This window comes from Phyllobates terribilis, unplaced genomic scaffold, assembly GCF_046119375.1.
Source record: "Phyllobates terribilis strain yellow unplaced genomic scaffold, ASM4611937v1 Scaffold_4__5_contigs__length_816908805, whole genome shotgun sequence".
In the NCBI taxonomy this organism is placed as follows: Eukaryota; Metazoa; Chordata; class Amphibia; order Anura; family Dendrobatidae; genus Phyllobates; species Phyllobates terribilis.
The window spans coordinates 88970643-88994298 of NW_027362764.1; the positions used below are offsets into that span (position 1 = coordinate 88970643).

General features: G+C 40.8%; 1 protein-coding gene across 3 annotated transcripts in view; it reads left to right on the forward strand.

The window, feature by feature from the left end:
• The window catches only part of ZEB1 (zinc finger E-box binding homeobox 1), a 139892-nt gene that overhangs the window by 65539 nt on the left and 50697 nt on the right, over nt 1-23656 (forward strand). For all 3 annotated transcript variants that reach the window (XM_073677612.1, XM_073677613.1, XM_073677614.1), the window contains exons 2-3: nt 16343-16537; nt 22195-22257. In XM_073677612.1, the coding sequence (XP_073533713.1) occupies nt 16343-16537; nt 22195-22257 (258 nt within the window). The remainder of the gene's footprint in view (nt 1-16342; nt 16538-22194; nt 22258-23656) is intronic.

Here is a 23656-nt window from a genome sequence, read left to right on the forward strand (position 1 = left end):
CTCTTAAAAAAATAAATAAATAAAATAAATTTTAAAAAATTGCGTACTCCTTTGTAGTTAATCACACCTCGGTCCTGGATACAGTATCTGTACAAATAGACTTTGTTTTGTACCCATAAATACCTAGACAATGACAGCATCCAGACTGCTAATTCACACCATGCCTCACAACTAATAGAAAACACCAGTCATGAAGCACATCTTTCCGGACAGTCTGGCAGCCATGACCCTGTAACGTCATTTCGCTAAATTTTGGATTTTCGGTGCCATTGATACTTATAAGGTGTTACCTGGAGATATACTTTGTGATGCCCATATTTTATATTCGTAGACACTAGTTTTAGTCATTGCATTGAACAAATATTACTGCAAATTTTGAAATTCAGATTCTGAATGCCCATGATTTCAGATGCCATCTTTCATTGTTACTGTATTTCCTCCATCCCTCATCTATATGAAACCTCTTTATAGGACCACCTTTTTGACAATACCCACTCCTGAACTAGACCAGAGCATATAAGCCCATTACCCACCCCTTCAAATAAAATACTTCACTGACCCCCCCCCCCCCCCTCATGTTTTAAGATCATAGACTGAGCTGCAAGTACCCCTTATTGGGATGGTATGTGCCCCCTGGTGTACTTGTACCACAGATTGAGAACCTAAGATCTAGATGACATTTAATGGCTTATTTATGATGAGGCTCACCAGTTGAGGTGGATCCTCTCAACCTTTGGTCCACGAGGGTATACAGGCCCCGGGCGGCAATGCAGGAAGGCAAGTGGGCAGCGAGGACTGTAAATGCTCAAAAGGAATCTTCGGATCATCAGGATGGATAAAGTAGAACCCAGCAGGGATGAATGCAAGCAAAAAACAGCACAGATGGTGAAGCACACCAAACCTAAAACTAGGCGTCTTAATCCCAAGACGTGTGTGTGCAATGGGCCCTTTAATGGGTCTAGGGAGAAGATGTCATTGATCCACGCTGGGCAAATTACAAAATACAATGTGGTAAATAGGCTGGAGAAAAAAAAAAATAACAATTGGGTCCTATCTGTCAAACATTTAAAATTAGGAATAGCAGAGTACACTAACCTGATGCATAGGCTTATGCGTTTGAGTGTTGTTCAGCTGCTGCGGATCCACGGGTCGCCAGTCCAATTGCAATAAAGATCAGGAAAAATTTGTGGGCTTATTCTCACGATTGATTATTGAAGAAGGTGAAATAGACATGCGTTTTTTTTCTGACTCGATTCAAAGTATAATGCACTTCTTTCCTGAGGAAGAAGTGTAATATACTTCGAAACACATCAAATAAAACTGCTTGTCTTTTTAACCTTCTGAAATTGGCATCTTCAATAATCAGCAGTGAGAACAAGTCCTCAAATTTTTTCCTGGTCTTTTTTTTTTTTAAAACCTGATGTGGAGCACAACAGAGGGCAGTGGACCCAGGGGAAGGAAGCAGAGACTGGGATGCAACTGTACAAAAACTATCATCCAACTAAAAAAAATTGTCGAGATGAATTTTTGCATCTAAAGTTGGCCATACGCATTAGCTAGATATAGATTGTTGAATGAACAATTGTTGCGTAACCACATCCATGTACGTTTAGTCCATTTTGGACTTTACAGTTCAAAATATCCATACATATTCAATGACGCCAAGTGAAGAACATTGTTCTTATGAAAGATCTTTTCAACCACAAAAGTTGTTTTGTCCTGTCTGGTGGAAGAAAATGTTAAACTCGGGTAGGTGACAACTGCGTGTTCTTTATGATTTAAATAATCCATTTTTATCATCTTAAATGCCAAGGTTCCTTTAAAAATGAGTGGAGTTGAAAGGGGGGGACGGGACATTTTTTTCCCACTATTTTAAAGCGAGCGGTAGATAGGAGATAAAATGGGATAATTTGCAGCTTTCATAAATTATATTACGTTTGTCATACTTTGTGCTGTCTCACCAACACCTCTAGTTCACAGAGAGGCCCTTCCTGTTTTTACAGACCCCCACGTGCCAGAACAGCAGGGGTCAGACCCTTTCCTGTTCTAGAAAAAAAAAAAAAGGAATCCAGTTAATTTCAAAAAGGGGTTTCCCAAGATTCTGCAATAACAAATGCAACAGGTCACCGAGAGTGCTCAGTATCTCATCATACATTACCTGGTTCCCAACCCTGACCTGAACTCCTAACCCTAACCTGACACAATAACTGGCCATATATAGACCCCTTATAATTGTCAATATCTGTGTATGTATAAATTGCATTTTAAGCATAAACTAGGAGGGGATTTTACATAAAGGAAAATGTCAAGGTAAAGTTCCTTCTAGTTATGGCCTACAAAAATACAAGCTAAACTACTCTGTAAATAATAGAAAATATAGCTTTATAGCACTTGGAGCACGAAATTCATTGTATTTAATAATCTTTATTTTTATATAGCACCAACATATTCCACAGCGCTTTACATATATAATTGTATTTCACAAAAGCTACTTTCCTTGGTGACTGATAATTGGCTCATAGACTTTACACTGAGTCATTCTTCATATGTTCTTCAGTCTCTGGGCAAATGTGTTCAACTAAGCACTGTTCTCATTCTTTATAGCAATCGATGAAGGTCTACATAGGCCCAGTGATCAAAACATGTAAAAAAAAATTGTGAAATTTTGACTTCATGCTGCCACCACTAGGGGGAGCCTAGTGCATACAGCTGTATTATTGTGTTCAATGAATATACTGTATGCATTTATCTCCCTGTCTTTGTACAGTTTTATTGAACACCTGTGTTCAGTTTTTGTTTTTTAGATTTTTTTTTTTTTTTTTTAAAGTAACAAACCAAACGGGATAGTGATTTTGTGTATTTATTTTTTGAGATTTTGTTTGTCAATTATTATTCTCTGCATTTTGGACTTAAATTGGAAAATATATAATTTTATAATTTTTATTTATCTTTTAAATGTAACTGGTTAAAAAAATTAGTGTTTTTTTTTTTTTTTTTCTCGTGACTGATCTCTAAATTCTAAACACCCAATGGGGAGATTGTCAGACTCTTTAGATCGGTTACATCACGGTGGATTAAACACTGTATTATAAGGACAATGTAAAATCTTTTTAGTAGTTGACATTGCAGCCGAGGGAGAGTGCTAAACGCCGGTCTCTGCATTGCCTTTTGGGTCTGTGGCGCACATGCTGGCCGGGCGCCAGGTTGTAAACCTTGACTGTGATTCCTCATGGTAGGTGCTGCATAGTGTCCAGGAAATTTATCTTTACCTTTCTTTTTCCCTTGGCTGGTTCCTGTGTGGCCTGTAGCTTTGTTAATCAGCAGGCCTCCCAAGTGTGTCAAGATTGCTGGCTTCTTACCTTTTATAGCCAGTGGTTTCCGGACTGGTATAAATACCTCCACAGCCCGACCTGCCTGCTCCCTCTTCACTTCACTGCTTACCTAATTGGTTTGAGCTATATGTAGTAACATTGGCCTCCTCTGCGCACTTAACTGTTCCTCTTCCTCCTTACGCTCTTGTTTATTTTTGTTGTTCTTCAGTTTCTTTTCTTTTATGCAGTTTCATTTTTTTATTTTATTTTGGAATTCGGATTGCCATACATTTCCTATTGGTTATAATATTTTTCTTTTTTTATTCTTTTTTTTTTTTTTTTTTTTTTTTTTTTTTAAATGGCCATTTTTATAAAAATTAAAAATGACTGACTTTTTTTTTTTTTAAATTTATATTTAGTCGCAGCCTTTTTTAATTTTAGACTCTTGTCTCCTTTAATGTCCTTAGACTACATTGTCCTGAGATAGGTAGACAAGCATTGAAGTTCATGTGGATGTTCTAAGCTGCAGTACCAGTAATGACCCATGATCAAGAGTGGTGCTGTTTACTCGAAGAAAGCAGTTGTTGTTCTCATCCCAGTAAACCCTTTTCTAATGTGCCTTAAAGGGGTTTTCCCACAAACAAAAGTTTTTAGTTTAATCAGTAGATCTTGGAATAATAATAATTTCCACAATTGGATGTGTTTTAAATAAAATGTTCCTGTGCTGAGATAATCTTATAAATGTGCCCCTGCTGTGTACTGTGTAATGGCTGTGTCTGACCGTACAGGAACATGGTCTGATCATACCACAGCTCCTGGGCAGGGGAGGAAGCAAAAGAGTATACAGACATTACAGCACAGGATCACAGCTGATTCTTTCTGTGAGGTAAAGCATTTCCCTGCCTGCTTTTGAACAATCAGCTGTGATCCCCTGCTGTAATGTCTGTATACTCGTTTCCTTCCTCCCCTGCCCGGTTGCATGGATTTATATGGTGTGACCAAGTTGTCAAGCACTTGACAACCCACATTCGGAAATGCATGTGAAGAACGCTTCTGCATCATGGGCTCATAGCCTTAGGGTCATCCTTTCTCTTCTCTTCCAAATAAACAGCGCCACCCTTGCTTATTGGCTGTTACTGGTATTGCAGCTTATCAGAGTGCACTTGAACGCCAAAGCTTGTTTACCTCTTCATGACAACATGGGCCCTGTACGTTGGATCAGTGGAGACCTCTGCTGGTGAAGAGATGCCTAACGGTTTTTGACTTGACTGGACAAAAAAAAAAAGTGTATTCATATTCTCTCACTTCTGTTACTTCTGTCATTGCCAGAACTAATTGGTAATAAATTAAACTAAGCAGCAGATTTGTTTATGCGCTATGGTCATTAGTGGGTGAGACTGCGCTGCTGGAATGACCGCTCGGAGCGAGGTCTCTGCTCTCACAACTGTTCCCACTGCCTGGAGGCACTCGTGCCCCTGATGGGACGGGCAATCCATATGCTGTGCCATGTAAACAAACGTCACAGGTCGTTAGCACCCGCGCAATTACAGTTCTCTGTACAGATATCGCAGACCATGCACATAATGCATTTAGTTGCATTAATTCCGTCACTCGCCAATTCCTTCTCCAACAACACAACCGGATTTTTTTTTTTTTTAAAAAGGGATGTACGTTCATATTGTAGAGTGACATTTTCCTTTATAGGAGGAATGGTCATGGATTTTGCAGTCATAACCCAGCGGAGCTGTTTGCATTAAAGGGTTAAAGGATTACCACTGAGACTCTTTAATTCCATTACAGAGAGGGCTCTGCTAAATTTCCCCGGCTGCATCTGGGAAGCTGTGTATGATGTAATGCTCCAAACAGCTGGATAATGGAGGATCGCGCAGAGCGGCCACATCACAGCCTGGGTGTTATCATAGTGCAGAGGAACAGGCGCCACCGTCCTCCTGAGCATAAAAAGCAAAAAAAATATTACACGACTTAAAAAAAACTGTGAAAAGCTGCAACTGATGTGCAAAACAAAACCTTCAACAGTATCCATATAGGTGTTTCTATGGTGTTGTATTGTCTATCTTTTGGGGATCAAAACTATAGATAAATTAAAGGGGTTTCCAGGGTTAAGATCTCAATCCGACACCCATTTTCCCCCCATCTGATCAGCTGTGATCGGCCGTGCCCCCCCCCCACACACACACACACACACACACACACACACACACACACACACACACACACACACACACACACACACACACACACACACACTGATCAGCTGTGGTCAGCTTCGGGCTGTGTGCCCACGATGCATTTTTTAAGCGCTTTTGCAGCAGTAATTCCGCTGCAGAAACACTTAAACGCATGGTAGAAGGCCTGCCATGTTCCCTAATGATAATCCGCATGTGCTCTGCACATGCTGCGGAAATTTCCGCTGCGGATTATCATTGCGGAAAAAAACCCGCAGCACTACCAATTATTTTGCGGAAGCGCTGCATTTTCGCTGCCATTGACTTGCATTGGAACGCATGGAATCCGCATCACTGCATCTGTACATGAGGAATCCAAGCGTTTCAATGTGCGGATGGTACCCGGGTCTGGAGGAGAGAAGACTCTCCTCCAGACCCGGGTACCATGGTACCTGTAAAAAAAAAAAAAAGAATAAAATAAATATTATACTTGCCTTCTGATGGCCCGCGGTGTGCCGGGCTTCGCTTGCCAGCAGATCGCAGTGGACTCAAGGCCCTTCGCTGACGTCATTTAGTCATGTGACGGCAGGTCCTTCAGTGTAGTGTACCGCTAGCTGCCAGCAAGCCAGGACGGAGCAAATAAAGACTCCGGGGGCCATTAGAAGGTAAGTATAGATTTATTTTTTTATTTTTCACCATTTTTTCGGTCACACTATATAAATCCATGCCGTTTGCATTTCTGCATCGTGGGCACATAGCCTCTGGGTCGGCCAGACGTAAGGAAGCTGAACAGCACAGCTCCGTTCACTGTGTAGTGGCCATTCCTGGGTACTGCAAAGCAGCTATTATCTATAATATAATCGGCTAAGCGTCCCTCTGTCTGAAGCCTCTATAGACTTCGCATGCGTGACGTGCAGTCTGGCTCCAGACAGAAGAGCGCATCCAGTCGTTACAGGTAAGAGGAGTGTATGGCGCTGGAGATCGCGGTATGCGTAGACACTGAACGCATACCGCGATCTCCGGCGCCGTACTTGCCTGACTGAGAGGAGCGTTGCCGCGCGCCTCTCTTCTGGCCGGAGACCAAGGTAGGAGTGAGGTGTTGGATCGGCGCATGCGCATAGCGCTATCCGGCGCCATTTCACTGAAGATACATTTTCAGTGTGTCTTCAGCAAAATGGCGCCGGACAGCGCGGTGCTCCGGCGCCACACTCCTCCCCCGGCCTCCGGCAGAGCAGGACACAGAAGCGCTGGAGCACAGAGAAGAAAGGGGAGTGTTTATTTTTGTATGTGTGTACAGCGTGAAAGGCATGAGTGGGCCATACATACCAGAATTGTGGGGTGAGGGGTACCACACATATCATTATTGGGGGGTGAGGGGTGCCACGCATACCGGGATAGAATGGTGGGGACAGGAGGGATAGAATGGTGGGGACAGGAGGGGGGGCAGCACAAATACCAGGATGGGGGCAGCACATACCAGCATGGGAGACCATATACCAGTAAAAATGCTCGCCACCTGGGCGAAGAACGGGTTCAATAGCTAGTATTCACTATGATGGGAGCTGTACTGCAGTACCCTGGAACGTCCACTGCATGATAAAGGGAGCTGTGCTGTTGGGCTCTATTTGCTGTGCATATCCAGCTCCTGACAGCTGAAAGCAGCTAATTGGTGCCAGGTGTCAAACCTCCACCCATCTTGTATTAATGACCTATTCTACAGATTATCAATATCTTAAACGCGGGAAAAACCCTTTTAATTAGTTTTTCAGTAGCTGTTGTGACCCATCTGTTGCTATTATAGCCTAAGGGTGGCTGATGCCACTGTTCATTCAACATTTGCTTTGGGAGTTTTTTTGCTAGCGTATGCAAAAAAAAAAAAAAAAAAAAAGAAAAAGATTTTAATGATCTAAAGCTTTCACTTTAGAGTCAATAGTAAAAGTCGGCGACAAAAACATAAAACATAATGTGCTATGGACAAAAGTTTAAACTCGCATACCCCGTCTTGGAGTGGGGGAATATGACTAATAGTGAAATATTATATCAAATACTTAGTGGTATTCTCAAGTTTGGAAATTATTCCCTATTCATTGGATAGAGGATAATTTCCCCACTAAACCTTCTACCGGGGCTATGTTGACCCCAGTGTGAATGGAGGACAGGTCGATCTTGCGCACTGCCGTTCCCTTCATTTTAATGGGAGTTCCGAAGACCAGCCGAGCACAACGTTCAGACATTTCCAGCCGTACAATAAATGGAGCACTTAGTGTTCCCTATCTAACTGCTTTTTTCAATCCTCTTTTTTTTTTTTTTTTTTTTTTTACTACCTTTTTGATTCTCTGTTTGTGAATCTCCATACATGCTGGGATACTCAAACAAAGCGTGATCAGGGGGCGGGAGCTCCTGATCCCCCCCCCCCCCCTCCCTAAAATGAGGCATCGGTGACTCTCGTTTCAGGGGCTGGACTAGTGCCAGTGCGATGTGCACAATGACAGCGCACGCTCTGTTGCAGTGATGAGCCGACAACAGCGTGCCTTGTCAGAATACCCAGTGTGCAGAGACCAGTGTCGCCCTGCAAGTGATGTCATTGGTGTCTGCACGCCGGGAATTCTGAAAATGTGTTGTTGCCAGCTCTTTACTCCTGATCTGAGCTAGCAACAGAGAGCGCACTGTCATTGTGCACATCAAGCTGTGTACGTCGCGCTGGGACTAGCCCAGTCCCAAGACGAGTGTCAATGATAACGCCTTGTTTTAGGGAGGGGGCAGGGGCTGAGGCACTTATCGCACTGAAAACAAAAGGATCGAGTGTTGAAGTTCCAACTACCCAATTCTTCTCTTCCCTGACGTAATTTATCAGCAGAGAGTCGGGAATCCCTCATACAGAGTCGATGGTTGGCTTGTTTGGACAGCTAATAAGATGACATTTTTATGTTCAGCCAATCATCCTAGATCACCTGTAATCTTACAATACCATCTTGTATTTTTACTATGCAATAATTAATAATATTTAATAATCTGTCACCAGTCAGGTCTCTTTAATTATATTGAATTTTCATGTCTTTAGGGCACCAGTAGTTAATACGAATTCTGCATAAATTAGGAACTTTTGCTCACCAGTTTCCAGCCTTCCCCTAAAGACTTTTAATTAGCCGTCCCAACCGGATTAATATTCTGCTTGCACCAGGACCATTAGCCTCTGTTCTGTACTTTACTGCATGGATGCTTTTTCCAGCGCTCCCCCTACATCACAGCCAATATAGTCAGGAGGTGCAAACCTAATGGTCTGGAGTACGAGTATGTATTTACTATGCACGGATCATGAGAACAGAACTCTGCTCTTGGTTTTCATTGCTGTGAAGGGTTTGAATCCTTTTTTCTTTAATGTGTTAACTATAAAGCATTGGAATTTTATACTTTTAAGGACTAAATGATTCATTTACCTGGCTTTAGTTGAGAAGAGAGAAGTGAAATAATTGGCTTTAGCGTCCCTCCGGCGGTTCACGTGTCTATTTTTCCATTGGCGCTGTTATTTATTCAAGAAAATGTTTTTGCAACTCTGAACTGTATAAATGCCCCGTTTCCGTCTCTTCATGCAGGTGGGAATAAGTCATGTGTCTACGGCTTGCTTTGACGGCTTATCCCCAGCTTTATAAACGGCTACTGTTGGATAGTGCTTGTAAATACAGGCAATTTTGCAATTTACTGCTTATTAAAACTTTCAGCCGTTCTTGACATATTAACACTTTTTGCTTATAGACCGACCGCCGCTGCTGGACAGCAGAACATGTGCAGTGCTTACAAGCTTTTTTTTTTTCTATTGAGCTTATAAGCCCTGTTTTGAAGCTGGTGGGGTTGCTGGAACGTGTGGTTATCTCCTCACCCCGGCCAGCTTCAGTGCAGCGCTTATAAGCAAGACAGTGGCGGTCGGTCTCCTAGGCAACGAGATGTTTTAATCCTGTTCTTGTGATGAGCAGCAAAGGTAAATGGCAGCTGCTTATCTCCAGCCCACCATCGGCGTGGTGGAGGGCCACGGTCGTGTCACCATTATCTTACATCCATCTTACCCTTAGAGCAACAATGTGATCGATGACTTCACTTCAGCTACAGCGCTCATTGTAGTCCAAATAAGGTTGTGTTCACATTGGGTTTTGCAAATACATTTATGTCAGCCACATGCAACCTTAAGGCCCTTTCACCCAGAAAATGGCCATTTTGACCTCTGTTGGCATACCTTGAGGCCCACATATGTGCACTAAATGAAAATGTGTGAGGCTGTCCAATTATTTCCGGTGAGACCGTCTGATCATCTGATGTGTGTAGGGGGGGCCTCCCAATTCTCCCCAACAGATATTAGAGGAGAGAAGGATCGGGCTGTTGGTATGTTTTTTTTGTTTATTTTTCACCTCTTCCCATTAAAAACATGTGTATGCTTGGCCAAGCTGAGCACGTGTGTGTGATATATATATATATAAATATAATATAATATAATATAATATGGTGTCTACAAGTAGTATTCAACCCCCTGCAGATTTAGCTGGTTTGATAAGATGCAAATAAGTTAGAGCCTTCAAACTGCAAACGAGAGTAGGTTTTATGAACAGAAGCATAAATCTTACAAACCAAAAAGTTATGTTGCTCAGTTGAATTTTATTAAATTTTAAACCTAAAAGTGTGGGTCAATTATTATACAACCCCTATGTTTAATATTTTGTGGAATAACCCTTGTTTGCAATTACAGCTAATAATCGTCTTTTATAAGACCTGATCAGGCCGGCACAGGTCTGTGGAGTTATCTTGGCCCTCTCCTCCATGCAGATCTTCTCCAAGTTATCTAGGTTCTTTGGGTGTCTCATGTGGACTTTATTCTTGAGCTCCTTCCACAAGTTTTCAATTGGGTTAAGGTCAGGAGCCTGACTAGGCCACTCCAACACCTTGACTTTTTCCCTCTTGAACCAGGCCTTGGTTTTCTTGACTGTGTGCTTTGGGTCGTTGTCTTGTTGGAAGATGAAATTACGACCCATCTTAAGATCCTTGATGGAGGAGCGGAGATTCTTGGCCAAAATCTCCAGGTAGGCCGTGCTATCCATCTTCCCATGGATGCGGACCAGATGGCCAGGCCCCTTGGCTGAGAAACAGCCCCACAGCATGATGCTGCCACCACCATGCTTGACTGTAGGGATGGTATTCTTGGGGTCGTATGCAGTGCCATCCAGTCTCCAAACGTCACGTGTGTGGTTGGCACCAAAGATCTCGATCTTGGTCTCATCAGACCATAGAACCTTGAACCAGTCTGTCTCAGAGTCCTCCAAGTGATCATGAGCAAACTGTAGACGAGCCTTGACATGACGCTTTGATAGTAAAGGTACCTTACGGGCTCGTCTGGAACGGAGACCATTGCGGTGGAGTACGTTACTTATGGTATTGACTGAAACCAATGTCCCCACTGCCATGAGATCTTCCCGGAGCTCCTTCCTTGTTGTCCTTGGGTTAGCCTTGACTCTTCGGACAAGCCTGGCCTCGGCACGGGAGGACACTTTCAAAGGCTGTCCAGGCCGTGGAAGGCTAACAGTAGTTCCATAAGCCTTCCACTTACGGATGATGCTCCCAACAGTGGAGACAGGTAGGCCCAACTCCTTGGAAAGGGTTTTGTACCCCTTGCCAGCCTTGTGACCCTCCATGATCTTGTCTCTGATGGCCTTGGAATGCTCCTTTGTCTTTCCCATGTTGACCATGTCTGAGTGCTGTTCACAAGTTTGGGGAGGGTCTTAAATAGTCAGAAAAGGCTGGCAAAAGAGATCTTTAATCCACACATGTGAAGCTCATTATTCTTGGTGCCTGAACTACTTCTTAATACTTTAGGGGGACCAAACAGAATTCTTGTGGTTTGAATAATAAATGACACTCTGAATTAACTTTTAACGTTTTAAAAAAAGAAAAAAAAAAAAACCAAAATTTGCTGCAGTGCATTTCCCACTTCCAGGCTGATCTACAGTACAAATGTCACAATGCCAAGTTAATTCCGCATGTGTCAACCAGCTAAATCTGCAGGGGGTTGAATACTACTTGTAGGCACTGTGTGTATGTCTGTCTATCTATCTATCTATCTATCTATCTATCTATCTATCTATCTATCTATCTATCTATCTATCTATCTATCGAGCCAAGACAGGTAGCAGACTTATTGTTCAGCAGACTATCTCGAGTATCTGGCCGGCCTTGGCATGAGCGTGATGGGAGCAGGGCCCTTTTTATCTCTTGAGCAAGAGACTGACTTTATCAGGTAAGACTCTAGTACTCCTCTCTGATGAGACAATTTTGCATATTTAATTTCTCTGAGGAGCATTGCATGGCCTATAAGTCTCCTTACACTGACATGCCAGCCCATGCTTGTCACTCTCCACAAGGAGAAATGTTACCTCTTAGATACCAGTTTGGATCACGCAAATTTTTAGAGCAGATTGCTGCCCATTGGGAACTTCGCCTTGTTGTTAGTGCCTTCCTTTTACTTTACCCTTGCCGTGCTTATACCAGTATATTGTGAAGTGCGTTGTCACGATGTAGTAGTGAAACATCGTTATGGTATGTCGTCATCTTGCTTTACAAGACTGCTCCAAAAAGAAGTGGGTGCGTCATCTCTGATGGCTTGTCTATAATCTTCAGACTGACATGTGATTCTTCCATCACGAGCTGTGTGAGTATTCATCTTTTGGGTTGGAGGTTCGTACCACACTAGAAAGTTAAAATAAAGGTCAGTTTAATAAACTTTTCGTGCTGGCCTGACAGTGGAGCCTCTGATCCCAATATCAAATTTACTGTGGGTTTAGGAAGTGGATAGGTCTAGACACGCCGAAGATTATCCATCCAACTGTCAAGATTTGCATCCGCGTGCCAATAATACCCAAAGTTAGCATGTGGCTAATATTAAACTTTACAAGAGAACCGGTCACCAGGTCAGAAATCGCCAGTTTTCGATCTTATTATTATTCCAGTTGTTCCCCTGAGTTTTCCGTTTTTTATATAGTGATTTTTTTTTTCTGATCTTAACGGAAGGGACGTGGCTGCCGTATAACAAATAAAAAAAAAAAAAAAAAAACAGAAATCATATAAGATGGAGAAATGTTAAAGTGCGGGCTCATGACTGATCATTACCTGAACTGGACTAATATTTATTTAATGACCACAAGCGGAGACCTTGAAAATAGTTTGCAGCTTTCTACTATGCTTTGTATATTGCTCGCTTTCTTATAGTTTCCATTATGTCTTTAAGATGATTGATTCAGACTTTATGCTTTAAAAGAATTTTGGCTACTTTTAAAAACCGCTATCGGGAATTTTGTGTGCAAATTAATGATATGACCATAACATGTTATTGACCTCCATTCCCCTTCTATAGGGTCCCATCTAAAGCTTGACTCCCTTTTATTGGGACTTTAGTTATTCGTGTCTTCATAGATGGCTATTGTTGTATAGTACTTATAAAAATAATCACTTTTGCAATTTACTGTATTATTAAATTTCTTGGCCTTTATTAATTATAATTTTTTTTTTGTTTACAAATTGTTGCCTAGGTGACCGATCACCACTGCTGTCCAGCGGTGGTGGCTGTACATGAACGGTTCTTAGAAGCTCTTTTCTGTTACGCTTGTAAGCACTGCTTTGAAGCTGTCTGGCACTGTTAGAGCGCACACTTATCTCCTAACCCAGGCCAGCTTGAGTGTAGTGTTTTCAGGCTTAAGGCCCCGTCACACTTAGCGACGCTACAGCGATCCCGACAACGATACGACCTGGCAGGGATCGTTGCTGCGTCGCTATGTGGTCGCTGGTGAGATGTCAAACAGTCAGATCTTCCCAACAACGCAGCAACGATACGGCGACCTGTATAACGATGTCGGCGGTCTTTGGGACCCTGTCACATAGCAGCTACTCTGACGATTCAGACATCGATGAGGGACGACTTCTCAGTTCTGAGTCGCCAACGAGGTCGTTGGTAAGGTGTCATACACAGCGATGCATGCTACCCAGCGGGGCCTCAACGATCAAAAAATGGTCCAAGCCATTTCGACGCGACCAGCGATCTCACAGCAGGGGCCTGGTCGCTGCTAAGTGTCACACGTAGCGACATCGCTGCTGAGGTCGCTGTTGCATCACAAAACTTGTGACTCAGCAGCGATCTCGCTTAGTGTGAGGGGGGCTTTAGTCGGCATCGGTGGTCGGTCGCTTAGGCAACCTGCTGTAAGCAAAAGAAAAGTGTTACTATCTTGACTCTGACTTCTGTAGCTTCAATTGCAAGATACAACTACCATTATTTACATGATAGTAGCAAAAAAAAAAGGAGACTTGGTTGTCTGAAGTCTCCTTTTTTTTGGAGGGGGGGGGGGGGTGGGAGAAGGCTCCTAGGCCTGGTACGAATACATTAGAGCGTCTCAAAATGTAAGTGTGAACCTAAACCTTACATTCTCATAGGCTGTTCGGTTTCATTACCATGGCCGTGCTTGCATTGGGTGTACAAAATGCATTTTGCTGAATGAATTGTATAAGAACAAGTGATTTTAAAGTAAAAGTAATGGCCCGAAGGCTGGAAAGTGAAGAGGTCAATGAGGAAGCCTCAGTTCCAGGAAACGTAAATGGGATTGGACTCTTGTAAAATACAGTAATGTGCTGAATAATATCAGCATTTAAGGACGGTGTCAGCAGCCGCTCGGTACCCTTGAACTACTCTAAAAGCAGCGATGGCAGTTTTACTTTTTCCATAAAGTGCAGCAGTATAATTATCACCAAATAGCAAGTTTAAATCGTATTTAAGAGATTTCACGATTCCTATACAGACTATGGTCAGTCAGTACGGCTGGTCGTTGTACACGGTGCTTAAAGGGAATGTGTCATCTAAATATGACTTTTGTGTTTAAATGTGTTTTTAAAAAAATGTGGTTCTCCTTCCTCACCTACCACTTATTCCACTTAGGCTATTTTAGATCCACACTCCCTTTTTTTTTTTTTTTTCTACAGAAGACTTTTCAGAATTCTCATTATCCTCACAGGCAGGATTACAATCACAAGTAACACTTTTATTCACAGTAGTCAATGTCGCAGCTCTGCGCTCACCCCCCCACCCCACTTTCCTTCACAAATGACCTTATATCACACGCTCATTAGATACTTCAGTACAAAAGATGGGGGTCAGCGTCCGTCTATTGCTGCTAATGTACATGTGAATTTCCTGAAAGAGCAGGAAGTAGGAGTCTGGAATAGCTCCAGTGGCCGATGTGAACATAGCAAGTATTCTATTTTTTTAAAATTTAATACAGATTGTGGTAAGGAAAATGAAATAAAGCATTACCATAAATTTTGTTTAGATCGTTTTGGGTTTTTTCCTTCCGGTTTGCAGCAAGTCGCCTTTAAAAGAAAAATGTAATATAATCTTGGCATTTTGAAGAAGAAGAAAAACAAAAAACTATTAATTGAGGCGAAAACAATAATAGTTGTTTGATTGGGAGAAATTTATTTTCAAATCAATACTTTATAAGCCACAACAGCTTTCTATTATTGTGTTGTTGGTCTGATTGGGAAATCTTTACTAACAAATTGACATGCATCACAAAGAGATTTTTGCATACAGTAGTATGTGCTATATGTTTATTAGAATTTGCAACTTTTGTTTAGATGTCCCCGTTTGTTTTTGTGTTTTTTTTAAATTTAGGGTATATTCTTTCAGAACTGACAGTGTGGATTTTCTGCAGCATAAAATCAGCAGCGAAATCCTTGGTGCATAAAATCAAGCACTTTTTTTTTTTTTTTTTTTTTTTTTTTGTTCTTGCGGATTTTCCTTTGTATCAGATGAAATCTACAGTTAAAATTCACAGCTCAACTCCTTCCCAACATCTGCTGAACATGTATGGAGTGTGTCGTGTGCGCCATACCCAGCAGATGGCAGCTGTATTACACAGCCGACATCTTCCTATAACCGCAGCGACCGGAGCTTGCTCTGATCACTGCTGTTAAATTATGCTGCATAATTTAAAACGCATGCCATTTTGAGCACCTGTCAGACCACTCACTCGTCCAGGAGATTGCAGAGTGTCATGGCAGCCAAGGGCCTGCGGAAGGCTGAGCAAAACTGTGACTGTAGCTATATACTACAATACGATGGTGTTGGAGTGTATGGAACCAGCAATCAGAGATCACAGGTTCATGTCTCTATGAAGACTTTTAAACTTTTTTTTCACGATATGACATTTAGAAAATTACTCTACAAAAAAAAGCAGCACCTCAGGTCAGTTACTGCTGCAGGTTTTTTTTTTTTGTTTTTTGTTTTTTTTTTTACTAAATCCTTTAAGTTTCTTTCTTGTGGGTACACACCCTAAAATTATTGGATTACACATTACAAAAAAAAAATGCATAAAAATCTAATATAGGCTACTAAGTATCTGTTAAAATTGCTAACATTTCTTAGTATTTAACATTAGTTATCCTTCTACATTTCTGGGTGTGATTTTTTTTTTTTTTTTTTTTTACTTCTAAATTTGCAAGAACTTGTAAAGAATTGTGATTTACTGTAATTTCTTCTAATTCTTTCTTCATGTGCTAAAAAAACTGACCAACATTTTTTTTTAATTTTTTTATTTTTTCACATTGTTGAAAATGAGTGCGGGCTTGACTGCTCATTTTTGTTGGTATACTAATTAGAAGTTCAGTATTCCCAGTGTGGTCCAGGGAGAAAGTGGCTAATTGTTTGGTGCTTTTGCTAATGTGCCACATGATCTCATTGTAAATACTTGTTATTATGACTTTAGCACATCATTGTTGTATAACACATTGACTAAAATAATCTATTTTTTTTTTCTGCCACAGTTACCAATTACAACAATGTGTTAGACGCAAATTCTGATTCCGATGATGAAGACAAATTACACATAGTGGAAGAGGAAAGTGTTACAGATGCGGCAGATGGCGAGGGCAGTGTGCCAGAAGACGACTTGCCAACCGACCAAACAGTATTAGCAGAAGGCAGCGAAAGTGTGAAGCAAACTTGTTGGGATGATGAAGGTATTCCTCTTAAATGCTTAAAGGGAAAAAAATAAATGTAACTGTGTAAATGTAATCCTGGTGGGCAGTGCGATGTTGTTTTTTTTTGTTTTTTTTTACATTCTGCCTTTTTTCATGCCGCACTGACGGCGTGCTGTCAATTTATACCCAAACTTTTTTTTTTTTTTGCACAACTTCTATATATAACCTTGAATTGCATGAAAGCCAGATTTGCACGCCTTATTGTGCTACAACAAATGACATGAAGTGAACATAAGAGGGTAAAAAGCTGCGCCAAATTTGTAGGCAAGTTATGTAATGGAAGCGATCTGAAACAGATGCAGAACAAAGTCTCCAATCTTTTTTTCTTTGCTTAAGAAATACAAGAAATAAGACATGCAGAACAAAAAGTATCCAATTTTTTTTTCTTTGCTGCAAAAATATTTTTTAGAAAAATAAAGAAGCCACAAAAAACAATGACCTTAACCTTTATTGCTTTTAACTAGTTTAGTAAAATGACAATTTATTCTGAGAACTTTCAAAAATTTGTAGCTGAACATCTAAACCCCCTTTTTCATTAACATATAATATCTAACATGATATGATGTGCCCACCTGTTAAAACAATTCCCTTCTGTGAGACCCTTTTTTTAATAGCAATCTTTCGTCCGTTCCCACGCTCCTTGCCGGTATAAACAGGTGTGTGTGAAGACGGTTAGAGAAAACCACAAAAAATAGTTAAAAAAGAGAATTCTTCCAGGATTTGCCACGGCAATCGATCTGAAATTCTGTAGATCACTCTTCTAGTTCCTCTATGCAGAGCGCACAGGCTGTGGTCTAGGGGAGACACGCGGCTTGATTATCAGATCTCTGCAGTTCCTTACCAAGGGGCCACTCTAGGACCCCAATGTTTCAGGAGAATAGAGCTTAATGTCCAATCATTTTCCATGTCCAATCACTGCTTTAATGTTTATGGTAGCCCTTGGTAGTGGTTGAATGTGACAAGGTGGTCCTCTGATCAGAAAAGGTTGTGCACATCTACTCTCAGAAAACCCTGTCTGTCTCCCCACTTGTTGGCTGCCCCGTACATTATAGCTGTGACCTGCAAATCGTTGTGGCACCTTCTGATACTATGTGATTGCTGAAGCCATGTATCTTTGCTTCACTGTTGAAGAAAGTGATTGTCTGCAGCAGTCATGTGTTTGTAGATGGATCATCTGCAGCCCGGCAAACAAAAGATCATCGCGGAGCCGTGGAAAAGCTGCGCTGGAGCTGCAGGGGTCTTAAAGGGACACTGTTAGTGAAGAATGACTGCTCAAACCAAGCTGAGGTGCTTGGTGCGTCTTTGGCGTGTCCAAACATTTAGGTGCACCTTCCTACCTGCTTAGTTTACCTCGACCTCTACCCTTCTCTGGCTCTATAAAGCCAGAGCTGTCAATCAAAGAAGAGGAGGAAGTGGTGTTGAGATAGAAGGGAAAACAAGCAGGTGTGAACATGCTCTTAAACGTTTGGACACACCGGTTACGTCACTCCATGCTGACAGTCCCTTTAACAAGTGAGACTAGCAAAATTTGCAGAATAGCAAAATTGTTCATTCCGACAACACTTTAATATTATTTATATATTAAATGTTTATGTTACATAGATCGGCCAATCTTCGTTTTTTTTTCCGCCTATGAAGCATAGCTCTTCAATGAGAGGCACAACCTTCCTAGAGCTAAAGAATGATTTTTTTTTTTTTTTTTTTTTTTGTGATTTTATGATTTTTTCTTTTTCATGTCACTACTTGCATTAAATATATAAATAAAATCTTAGTTTCCTTACTAACTTCCACAATAGGTTGCCACTTCCTATAAAACAAATCTCTGAATACTGTTAAGGTGACCCTCATCCCGGGGGCTGGAAAATTGACTATACATTTCTTATGTATTGTCACCTTATCTGGTGCCCTCTAGAGATGAGGAAACCCGAATTTAAAAGTTCTGGGTTCGTACCAGATAGTTAATGTCTGTTGTTAAACGCCGAACACTGATGTCTTCCAAAAGTCTATTGCAATGTTTGAAGTTCTGGAGAAAGTCCGTTGCAGCAAGAGAGAGATTTACGGTTTAAAAGTTCAGGTCCTCATTGTTTTCATTGGGGTTCATGTTCTGGTACCAGAACCGAATTTTGGACTTAGGTTCAGGTAGGGTACCAGAACCTGAACTTCCACAGGTCCGCTCATCCCTAGTGCCCTCCTTTTTGCCTTTCTCTACCTCCTCTGCTCAGATTGGCATTCCATTCCTTCTGCCTCCAAGATGGCCGCTGCATCAGTATGCAGAGTGCAGTGTTAAGTCTAAACCACGATTCCACCGCCTTATCTGTGCTGCCACTGCAGCGGCCATCTTGAAAGCAGAAGGAATAGCACACGGATGTGAACATAGGAGGCAACGAAAGTCAAACAGGGGGCACAAGGTAGGATGACCATAGATGAGAAATGTATGGTCCACCAGGCGGATGGTTGCTTAAACAGCAGCACAGGTAAGAAGGCCACCACCGTAATCCTGTACAGGACATACTCATCAACATTGAAATTGCAGCACCAATAAAAAAAAAAAAGTCTTGGAATTATGGAAAGGAAGAATGGATGTTGGTGATATCAAAATAATAAAAAAAAAAATGGAAACACAATTTTCAAAATATCTTTATTTAATCCCCGAACTTAAACAGCTTGGCTGCTATCGATGAGATTACTAATGGTTGTCTGAGTAATGTTCTGCTACTTTGAATGCACTTGGACACGGAAATCATCAAGATCCGCTGTTGACAGCTCCCTTTTGCATTTTCGGATAATTGATGTCCCAGATGTGCTTTACGGGAGTCAAATCCTGAGACTCTGCAGGCCATGGTGGTGCGGTTAGGCCACGTAGACTGCCCATAGTAGCACAAGCAACATATGACCTGGCGTTGAGTGTGAAAAGGCTCCTGGGACATCTTCAAATTATATTTTCTTTGAAACACCATAGCATATCAGAGAAAAAAATATACCTGCCTGCAATCGTGCAACCAGGTTATGATTCATTCTGCTCGTGGTTTGGGCAGCATGAATCCGTTGACCGGTTCCCTTTTGAAGAGAACCTGTCGGGTCCCCTGACTTAGAGTAGCTGCAGTCACACACCACCTGGATGTGATTGACAGTCCTTGCACTGCCCGACTCTTCAATTTTGGTCTTTACAAGCTTTTTTTTCTCCTTGCATATTCAACTTTGATGTAGTCAGTGACCATAAATCAGCTGAGAGGAGTTTACAAAATGACAGAGAAGTGTTACAAACTCTTCTACAAAATGTCATAGCGAGCTGACTGACCAGTTCCTCGTTAACTCGTTGTACAGCCGGCAATAGACTGCAACACAGAGGCTAAAAAAGGCAAGCAAAGCAAAAGTTTTGACGAAACCCAATTGCAAACATGATTTTAAGTCCCAATGGCATGCATTTAAGTGAAAAAATATATATATTTTATCCCAAAAGGTGGCCAACCCCTTTTCCTTTATTACTTTTTTTTATTTGAAAACCTGATTTATTTCAGGTTAACTGAACATGGCACCTTTTTTAGGTGGGCTGCTCTGTGAGAGTATTGCTGTCATAACAACTATTCAACATTGAGTTGGTGTGCATCAAGATTTTCTAGAGTTGGGACTATGGTGTGGTTCTTATGAAAAAAATTACTTTTAAAACCATTTTTTTATTTTTGCTTTGCTAGTAAAATATCAGTGGAGTTTGTTTTAATTTATAGTAGTCTTGCCTTTTAATTTGCCAAAATTCTTGAAAGAAAAAAAAAATTGTTCATGTTTTTATGGAAATGACCAGAGGCTGGGGGTGCAGAGGTAACTGTTACCTCTGTGGTCATCTGCTTGACAGGGACCAAAACCCCTCTGCCAATTAATAAGTATATATGGCACATGGTAGTTGTGAAGGTTCATATACAAATAGACTGTTAATATAGCTCACCAGTGGCCATGTTTAGCCAATTTCAAGTCTGGTCTACTATTAGCAAAGGGAATATAAAGCTATTTTTCGCTAGTTTGGAGTTGCACTTTGAGACCTTTTCCCATGGTGGATGGTTGCCGCTGCCCTTGTATATCAGAGGTCATGCAGAAAATGTAATTGCATTTAAATGGCTTTAACAAATGTGTAAATGCTTTATTTTTAGCTACTTCTAAATCTGTGTCCTGAGCATGGGACTATGAGCTGTGACTAAGAGAGATTTTAGTAACTAAGGACCCAATTCAATTTATTGTCTTTGCGCCTTTTTTTGCTGGAGTAAAAATGGCTGGAATAGTCACTTTTTATGTTTGTGCTTTATGCATTATTTAATTTGCTCCTTTACATAAATTAAATTTTACATAATTACATCTGTTTTCTTTTTTGTTAGGCTAAAACATTTGGAAAGCCAAAAATCATGCTCCCAATGCCAAATTTTTTTTTTTACAATTTGTCCTCCATTACATAAGCGGAGTACAACATATTTCTAATATTCTTGCGTCGTTGAATGCTAATATGTGACTTTTTAAAGGATGTTGTAACTTTTTGCAATGAAAAGGTGAAGGAAAAAACAAGGAGTGCATCTTTAATTTTGCACAAAATTGATCAACCTGCATGTGCCGTTTTGAACAACTTGGTGCACAAAAAAGGCATTAAATACCATAAGAAAAAAGATTTAACATTTAGGGGCATTTGTGGTTTTTTTGTTTTTTTAAATTTTCTTTAAAGGGGCTCTCCAGATTTGTGGTGAAAGACTGCAATCATTTTATGTGACTGCAGAGTTCTGAATCTTTACAGCGTGCACATTGCACACTGTTGGGATTCTCTGGTGCTGGCAGCGACAATGGGTATGCGATTTGCATACTTCTGGCCACATTCTGACTAGACATGCGCGACTTTATTCAATACAAGTGAATTGAGCAATGCCGAGAACGTCTAGTCAGAACATGACCGCATGTATGCAGATCACATACTTGTAGTCACGTGATCGTCCGCTCTCTCGTCGCAGGAAACAGAATCCTGACCGTTTGCAGTGCGCACGCTTTGAGGATTCAAATCTGCAGTCAGATGGTAATTTCAAAAGGTTACATGTCACTCTACTGAGTGAAGGGTGCACGGATAGGATATTACTCCAATATTAATGAAAATGAATCACGGTACTCTGACTGCATGAAAAATAGAAAATCACATAGTAAATGCAGACTTTCAGCACCAACCTTTGCAACCCATTTAAGGCCACGGCCCCACTATCAGTATTCGGTCAGTATTTTTTCTCAGGAGTGGGAGCCAAAACCAGGAGTGGGTGATAAATGCAGAATTGGTGACTTGTTTCTATTATACCTTTTCTCCTCACCTGGTTTTGGCTCCCACTCCTGAGAAAAAATACTGACTGAATACTGACCAAATACTGATAGTGGGGCCGTGGCCTAAGTGTGTTTTAGGCAGGTATGGAGAAAAATGCTGCAAGGTAAGAATGTTTTATAAAATTGAAGTGTGAACAGTTTATTTTCAAAAGTTAACAAGAGGCAAACTAACACTTTTGGCACTCATCATTTATATTTTTGAAAGCATTCTTACTTTGATGCATTAAAAAAAAAAAAAATAGTAAAAAAAAATCTACACACATTTTTTATTAATAATTTTCTATGTTCCTATTTTACAGATGGTGCAGAGGGCAATGAAATCCTGGGGCCTGAAGCTGAACTGGATGATCTAGAATGTGCAGGTACTTGATTATTTGCCAGTTGTTGACATCACAAAACCATTGGGTGTCATAATATGGAGATGTCCTGATTTATATGGAATCTGACTTCTGTATGAAATCAGACTCCCTAAGAAAGTGGAGGCCTCTTAGAAGATCCATTTAGTTTCTCAGGTGTCCTGTGTTTTACCTACTTGCACCTCCCCAAACCTGCAGTCCCCCGTACCCCTCGGATGCCTAGTAGGGAAGAGCATTACGAGCTGCAAGGACCAGAGGGGTAATGCTCTTTACTCTGTATGGTCTGTAATATTTTAGGAAGTGTAATGAAAGGGTTCATATGTACTACTCTTGCCTTATATGTCTATAGCTAAGGGACATGACCTATATAACTGGATGGGGTATGAATACACTGCTTAATTGCTCACTTTTCAGGTCTTGCTATTGTCCCATTTCATGGGTTACCATAAATGAGGAAGAGTAGGGTCCTATGCTCTTCTATTTTTTTCTGTTTCTAATTGCATCTTCCTATTATCACCGCATGATTGACCTGTAGCAATTGTTTTCAAATGATTATTGCTACTGTCATCAGTGTCTGTGTCGATTACTGAAATTCCAACTTTTCCCGTACCAGTCTTTCTTCAGCCGGTGATGAGTTTTTTATTTGAGGACAGGACACACTGCGTGTGTTCATTGCTCAATAGTTTCTCTTCCAACGCCTTTCTGTGCTCTTTACGTTATTTGCATTCATTTAATTAATTCACTCTTCACTTATCTGGTCTTCACAGGGATTCAAACACCCAACCTCTTGCATGGCAGTCGGCAGCTTTAGCATTGAGTCATAAGCTGCAATGCCAAATAAAGGAGAATTTTCTCCACTTGAATGTAACTGGTATTCTTCATTGTAGGCACATTCTACTGGTACATGGAGCTACATCTCTATATACCAGTGCATTTCTATGTACCTGAATTCTAGAGGTAAAATAAGCCAGATCTATCTGTGTGTGTATGTATGTATATATATATATATATGTATGTGTATATATATATTGTAGTTTTATAGGTAAAAAAAAATTAATTACAATAATGACTTTTTTAATGCACTTTTTTTATGAAATAACAGACATATATTTTGGTATTCTGGTTATCGTGACAACCCATAAAATACAATGAACAGATGTTCAGTGATCTGTAAATGGCGTAAAAAGGTGTGTGTATATATGTATGTTTATGTAACCCATAAAAATGTTTTTATAGAAATGTAACACTCATGCTGTGTTCACATGTAAATACAATGTTAATTCTGCTGCTTTTTATCTGCATGTTTTCTGCAGGTGTCCACACCATAAAATGCAATAACTATCTTCTCTTAATCTATAGAAACCTATAGTGAAAAAAACTCCCCAAAAAACGCACATTTCAACTG